General features: G+C 54.5%; 1 protein-coding gene and 1 long non-coding RNA gene across 2 annotated transcripts in view; one reads left to right on the forward strand and one right to left on the reverse strand.

Annotated features, from left to right (window-relative positions):
• Window positions 1–6,392: 6,392 nt before the first annotated feature.
• Rdh13 (retinol dehydrogenase 13) overlaps window positions 6,393–7,619 on the forward strand; it is an 11,738-nt gene continuing 10,511 nt past the window's right edge. Inside the window, exon 1 of the mRNA XM_015505410.2 lies at window positions 6,393–6,567. Within this exon, the coding sequence (XP_015360896.1) occupies window positions 6,503–6,567 (65 nt within the window). The 5' untranslated portion in view covers window positions 6,393–6,502. The remainder of the gene's footprint in view (window positions 6,568–7,619) is intronic.
• LOC125612809 lies at window positions 6,664–7,125 on the reverse strand. Its single transcript, XR_007343290.1, has 2 exons — window positions 6,958–7,125; window positions 6,664–6,840 (listed from the first exon to the last, which is right to left on the reverse strand). It is a non-coding gene; the product is annotated as an uncharacterized LOC125612809 (long non-coding RNA).

Below are 7,619 nucleotides of genomic sequence, written 5' to 3' on the forward strand. Positions count from 1 at the left end.
CCCGAGCCGCGGGCTCCCGGGGCGGCGGGCGGGCGCAGGGGGCCGGTGCCTTCTCGCCCCCGCGCCTCAGTTTCTTCCTCTGTAAAGTGGGCGCGCGTCCTGGGACCGCCTTCAGGGCTGCGGGGAGGGTGTGCGGGTGGCGGGCCAAGGAAACCGGGCGCAAACGCGGGTGGCCGAGGTGACCGGGAGCGCGCTCCTCCCGCAGTCCTCGCCCGGTGCCGTCTTGGTGCCCACCACTGGGCAGGTCACGGTGTGGGCAGTCGCAGCCCCGGGCAGGTCCCAAAAGGTCTGCACCACCGCAGGCCGCCGCCCCTCCCGGGCCTGCCTTCCCCCAGCGGCCAATGGCTGACCCCCGACATGCGTCTCCTCCAGGGGGTCTCCAGGGGGTCTCCAGGCCCAGCCGTGTACGCCGTCCTGAGATGATTCGGGCTTAGGGAAGAAGAACGCAGGAGCCCCCGGGGGCACCGGCCACACCCCAAGGCCGCGAGCCAACAGGGGCAGTGGGCGTGCCCCTCCCCCTCTCGTGCCTTTTCCCGTGGCGCTGACTGAGCGCACCTGATGTCACTGTACCCCAAACGCTTGCAGTGTGTTTCCTACGGACAATGTCACCGTGTCACGGTCCCAGTGCACACGCTGCTAGCCGGGTGCAGGGCTCAGCTGAATGTCCGATTCCCTCAGTGATGGCCCCACAGTGAGCCGGCTGCGGGTTCTCTCTCCCTGAACCTGGAATACCGCTCCCTCTTGCGGGACCTTGAAGGGTTTGGGGAGGCCTGGGGGGGGGGTGCAAGCACATGCACCCCCCTGAGGCAAGCCCGGCCTGGGCTGAGCTTCATGAGGAGCTGTTGGCTTTGCCCTGTGAGCAGCAGCGTCCGTCGCAGGCCCACCTGATCTCCCCTGCGGGGGTCGCGGTGTGCTGCGTGTTTGTCCCCACATGCCGGGTCCCCATCCCTTGGCTCAGTAGTTAGTAAGCATCTTTTGGGGAGATGCTGTGAGACCTTATCAGTGTCCTGGTCCTTCAGAGACCCTCCAACCATTACTTTACAAACCAGGGATGCTTCCCACCAGGATCAACCATGGGACTGGGGGTGGGGGCAGGGCGAGCTGAGGGACAGGCTGGGAGGCTTCACCCCAGCCCAGGAGCTGGGGCTGCTGGCGGAAGAGCTGGAGGACCCAGGGAAAGGGCCCAGGGCAGCCCGTGTTTTGGCCTAAGTGCTGTCGCTCTCTGGGATGGGGAGGGAGGACTCTGGTGTAACGGGGACCCCGCTGGCCCATGCTTAAACCAGGCGGAAGTTGATTCCTCACACTTGTGCTTGTGGGTCGGAGGTTCAGGGCTCCTTAGCACCTCCCGGACTTAGGACCAGGCTCCTCCCATGTCACTCTTCTTCCCAATCCACTGGGACCCAGCCCCCAGGGATGCCTGCAGGCTGCTCTGCCCTGCACTTACTCCCCCTCCCCCCTGATAAACTTGGACCTTTTATTGAAGGAAGTGCTCGGTGGCTTCTGTCTGGCATGTCTGAATGTGTTTGGGGGACATTGAGTTAGATCCTTGAAGCTCTGTGATGCTAACCAAGACAGCTACCCAGGACTGACAGGTGGGCAGTGGACACAGAGTGGATGTGCTGGACAAAGGGAGGATTCACAACCTGGGCAGGGTGGCGCAGGATGGCTCAAGGCTTCATCATGCTGTACAGGATGATGTTCAGTTTAAAACTCATAAATAGTTTGTTTCTTAAATTTTGGACGAAGTAACCCAAACTGTGGAGTGTAAAACAATAGGGAAGGGTACTGTACAGCTTCCAACTCAAGGACTAAGGTGACTGCTCGCTCCAGCCCTGCCATCACGTCTGCCTTCCAGCCAGGAGCAAGGAGGGAAGGGGGAGGTGTCATTTCCTTTTAAGTGCCCACATGCCATGGATCAGAATCTAGACGCATGGCCACACCTGGCTGCAGAGGAGGCAGGGAACTTCGTCTTTATTCTGGGTGTTCATGGGTCTGCTGTAAAGAGCAAGAAGGGGAGCCGGGGCCCAGGGAACAGTGAGTCGGCTTCCCTGAGGGGAAGTCCCTGATTCGGGAGCTGCTCTTCCTACATCCTTCCTACATCCCCTTTATCTCTCAAGTCCAAGTTCTAGCCAGAAAAAAGAAAATCCTATAAACACACATCTGCTCAGGACCCTCCATTGCTCAAACTCTCCTGTGGCTCCCCAGTACAAAGCCGCGCTCTGGGCTACTCTTCCTTACCCCGCCCCTGTGACCTCTGCCTCCTCCTGCATCTCCCAGGCTTTGTGCAGGTCTGTTCCCACCGCCTGGAGCTCCCAGAGACTGACACCCCTCTCTGCAGGAGCGCCTGGCCTCCTAGAGAGGGCCCCAGTCCCCTGTGCACCCCCGCTGGCAGGCCAGGTCACTAGCTCTCCTGCTGTCTCGTCCCTCTCCTCCTGCCCTCCTCCTTTCCTCCCAGCTACTGAGCGCAGCGCAGTGTGTGGCCCTGGTGGCTGTACTGACAAAAATCCAGACAGAACATCGGGTGGCCCCTGCTGCACCATGTTCCAGGCCTTTCCGACACTGTGGCTTTAGACGTGGACCTGGTCCCCTTCCCGGGAATCTGCGACCTGCACAGGGCTTGGCGCGGCAGCCCACTGCTGCTGCGTCTGCTGACAGTGAGGGCTGACCACAGGCTGGGGCAGCACCTGGGCTGGAGACACAGACGGCTGGAGTCAGGAGCACGGGCGTCCAGGGCCCCTGACCTCATTCCCAGTGACCGTCCAGCACGGCTGCTCCGGGGCACGTAGGCGTCTTTCTCACACCCCAGCAAAGGGCTCTCGAGGTGTGGCTGGGAGGACACACGGCTTTACTTCATGGTCACCTGTTGGCCTGCATGCTCTCAAGGGGAGAGGACACCATGGAGGAGGCTCTGGGTCACATCATAAACCATGTGGTTGGGACATACACGTTGTCATCACCCTCAGAAACCCAACAAGATGGGCTGGAGTGTGGCTCATGGGTAGAGCACTCGTATGGCACACATGAGGCACTGGGTTCAATCCTCAGCACCACATAAAAATGAAATAAAGATACTGTGTCCACCTACAACCAAAATAAATAATAAAAAACAAACACACAAACCCAACCAGAGCCTGTGTATCCTGTCATCCCAGCCACTCAGGAGGCCAAGGCAGGAGGACCACAAGTTCAAGGCCGGCCTCAGCAACTTAGTGAGACCCTGACTTAAAAGTAGAAATTAAGAACAACAAAAAAAGAGCTGAGAAGTAGCAGAGTCAAAACACCCCAGGTTCAATCCCTACTGCCCAACCAAACAAAATAACAAACAAACCCCAATCTGGCACAGAGCCGGCACGGAGCTGTGCCCCTGAGATGTTCCAGGAGTGTCCAAGAGCCCCGCGTGCTTCTTAACAACCCCGGTGCCGTCCCCACGGGGACGGGAAGACCGAGGCACCGAGGAGAGCAGCTAGCTCAAGCGCAGCGGGAGGCTGCAGAGCCGGACTCCCCTGGTCTGTAGCTCTGGGGTGTGCACAGTTCAGCCCCTCTTAGGGCCCAAGGTGTGGACACTCCCTCATTTTAGGAGCTACTTTGGGGCAGCTGGGTGCAGAATCTACGACGGAAGAGCAAAGACAGTGGCAGAGCCCTCAGCACCCAGGACAGCACCCAGCGCTTCTCCGGAGCTTGTCAATGACAAGAATAGTCCAGGGTGCACCCTGCCTGGAGTCTGAGGAGACATTCCCGCTGCTTGGGAGTGTCTGGGAGTCAGGTGGGAGGTCCTCAGGGAACTTCCACGCCTCGCCCTCCTTCTAACACCCACGGTGACAGCCAGAAATGTTCCCGCACTTGTTCTGGGTTAGGTCCTGGTCATGACTCACTTCATGTCATCTAACAAATTGTATGCACTTGTTTTTATAAATAAAGTTTTATTGGAACACAGCCAAGCTCATTTTTTACATATGTGGATGCTTCCAGGGACAGTGGTAGAGTGACAAGTTTGGCAAAGCTGAATATCACCTTTTCAGAAGACATTTGCCCATCCCTGCGCTAGAGGTAGGTGACACCGGATCCCAGTTTGCAGAAGAGGAGGGGCAGGCCCCAGAAGGGCACAGCTCTGCTCAGGTCCAGGGAAGAAGCATGTGGACTGGGGTCCATTCCATTTCATTTCGACGTATTTCTTTTCCTTTCCTTTTCTTCTTCTTTCTTTCCTTCCTTCCTTCTTTCTTTCCTCCTCCTGCTCTTCCTCCTCCTCCTAGGTACGAAGAATGGAACTCAGGGGAGCTCTATCACTGAGCTACATCCCCAGTTCTTTTTATTTGTTTTTGTATTTTGAGGCAGAGTCTCACTAAGTTACTGAAGCTGGCCTTGAACTTGTGATCCTCCTGCCTCAGCCTCCCACATCATGGGGATTACAGGAGTGGCCACTGAGCCTGGTCATATTTGTTTTTTAGTGACTGGCTTATCTCACTCAACACATCTCCAAGATGAACCATGTTATAGCACGTGTCAGAATGTCCTTATCGGGCTGGGAATATTCCATCGCATGTATCATGTATAGACCATATTTGTTTATCAGGGGACACCTGGGCTCCTGCATCGCACCCTTCACTGCCTGTCATGGGCTGGTTTCACCTACACCTCAAGAAACTGTCATTCAAGAACAATGGAAAGATGTAGATGATCAGATAAAACCACTCACCACTCTGCCTGGCAGAGAGCCGCACAGAACACTGTGGAGGCTTTTCTTTTTGCACCAACAATATACAGTGCTCCTGTAACTTAGCCTCCTGCAGCTTGCTCAGAGCCTGCCCTGGGGGTAAATGAAGGAACTCAGGGGCACAGCCCAATGAGCTCCCGAGTAGTCCGTCCAGAAACACATATAGATGAGTGCCATTTTGCTTTTAGTGTCAGGCGGTCTGTGAGGACAGTACCCTGTCTATCTTGCTGCTGAATGCTGTGCCTAGCTTAGTGACTGCACTCGGTAGGCGCTGAACGATTGTTGGAAGTAGTGACTGAGTGCTGGTCCATTGCTGATTTTATTTGATTCTAGCTTCTTGCAATGAGGCAGAGGCAAGGCTGTGAGGTAGCTTTTCTTAGCTCTGTTTCTTTCTGAATGACTGACCACACCTTAGCATAAATCCCTACAGGGACTGGCTGGGTCAGACTTGTGTTGGATGGGCTTGGCTCAGAAGGCTGGTCAGCCTGAGGGGAAGCTGTAATTGACACTCCCACCCACAGGGAGTGCTCTGCACCTGCCTACACTGGGTATTACCCTTTGTTTTTGTTTTTGTATTGGGGATTGAACCCAGAGGTGCTCTACCACTGAGCCACATCCGCTGTCCTTTTTGTTTTTTATTTAGAATAGGGTCTTGCTAAGTTGCTTAGGGTCTTGCTAAATTGCTGAGGCTGGCTTTGAACTCCCGATCCTCTTGCCTCAGCCTCCTGAGCCTCTGGGCTCACATGCATGTGCCAACACCTCCGGCTTTTTGTCTTTAATTTAATATATTTATTTATTAGTATTGGGGATTGAACCCAGGGGACCTTAACCTCTGAGCCAAATCCCAGGCATTTTTGTTTTTTATTTTGAGGGTCTTGCTAAGTTGCTTAGGATCTTGCTAAGTTGCCACTCTGCCCAGCTATTTTTTATTTTGAAAGTTGATGTTTCTCATGGTGCGTTATACTCATACATAAAAATGGAATTCACTGTGACATGTTCCTTATTCCCAGATATAGTTTGGTTAATTCCATTAAGTTGTTCCCTTTTCCATCCCTCCTCCCTCTTCCTTTTTCCCTGCCCTCTACTCCATTGTTCTTTAATTTTTTTTTTCAGGTCCCACTTCTCCTTTTAGAATTTATTCTTTCTGTCTGGCTTCCCCAGGTAAGGGTACGCCTGCAACCTTGACTTCCTGGGTCTGGCTTATTCCACTAGCATGATGTTCTCCAGATCTAGCCATTTACCAGCAGAGACATAATTTTCTTCTGCTGTATGGCTGAGTGAGACTCCACTGTGAGCGCACACATTTTTATCTATCTGTTTTGAGCACGATCTAATTTCATTCATTCATCCTCATTAGGTAAAACATACTAATTTTATTTTTTAAAGAAATTTTTAATTCTTTAATTTTTAAATATTTTTTAGGTGTCGATGGAGCTTTATTTTATTTATTTAACCCACTAATTTTAGACGAGGAAACGGACCGATACCCACAGGCAGTCACAGTCTGGCCACTCTAGGGGCGCCTTTTTGTGGGTTGAGCGTGACGTCATTGGATCCAGCGTCTAGCCCCGCCCTCGGCCCCGCCCCCGCTCCTGAACCACCATTCCCAGCGGTCGGAGCGCTGGGGGCCCGTCCTCATAGGTCGCGCCCTGAAGGCCACGCCCCGGCCGCGCCACGCCCCTTCTGCCCAGTTCCTGTGCCCGCGGGCGGCGGGGCTGCACGGCCGCACGTGGGTAGCCGCGCTGCGCGCTGGTTCTCGGGCCGCCTCGGCGGAGCCCGCTCCTCGCCGGGATGAGCCGCTACCTGCTGCCGGCGTCGGTGCTGGGCACCGCGGTGGGTGGCGCCGTGCTGCTCAAGTGAGTATGTGCCGCTCGCGTGCGCGCGTCGCAGGCCCGCGGGCCGCTGGAGGCCAGGGAAGGCCGGGAAGGGGCCCCGACCTCTCGGCCCCGGAGTCCCCGCTCCCCCTGGGCAGTGCCTTCCAGAAAGTGAACCGTAAACCAGGGCCGCGAACGCCGGTCGTCGGCCCAAGGTCACGCAGAGCAAGGGCGGGCCGGGTCCTGGTGCGCTTTCGCTCTTTCCTTCCGTATTTGTGATTGATGAGTTCATCATTTACCCTGTCACCCGCTGGCCTAGACCAAAGAATTAAAGAAACACACAGAATTGTTCAGCTCATAAACGGAAAGATCTGTTAAAAGGAAGTGTACGTAGAAGTTTATTGCCTTTGTCTCTCCCTTCCTCCCTCTTACTTTCTCCTTTTCCTGCGAGATTCGGGACGATACTGACTGCAGAGTCGTGACTACCGTTTATTCCACACCACGGGCACAGCGTTTACTCCTTGTTAGCTCTGGGGAGTGGGGGAGTGGGAAGCTTCCGGTTCCGGCGTCTGACTCAGGAACCCCAGTCTTCCCAACACCTTGTGCTTGGAACCCTGTTTTGGTGTTCATACCTGTTTTTTCAGAGTGTCATTTGGAAGCTGTAGGGTTACATCCTCAGGCTACATTGTCACCCATCCCTGTTTACTGACTGCTTGCTGTCTGCAGGTAGAAATACCTGCAGAAAAATGTGGAAGAGTGGCACTCCTGGATACATACCAGCACTTTAGGATAGATGTCTAGAAGAGGGTGGGAGGGAATGCACACATTTATGGATTTGACTCCTAAGACTAAGTCACCATCCTGGAAGGTTTAGCAGACTCTCCTGTGAGTAGTTGAGTAAACTCTGGGTATTACTGTTAAATAATAATAATAAATTGTGCTGGGCATGATGGCACAAGCCTGTAATCACAGCTGTTAAGGGGCTGAGGCAGGAGGATTTCAAGTTCCAGGGTAGCCTGGGCAATTCAGCAAGACACACACACACACACACACACACACAAACAAACCCCCCCCCCAAAAAAAAAAAAAAAAAA

This window comes from Marmota marmota, unplaced genomic scaffold (genome assembly GCF_001458135.2).
Source record: "Marmota marmota marmota unplaced genomic scaffold, marMar, whole genome shotgun sequence".
In the NCBI taxonomy this organism is placed as follows: domain Eukaryota; kingdom Metazoa; phylum Chordata; class Mammalia; order Rodentia; family Sciuridae; genus Marmota; species Marmota marmota.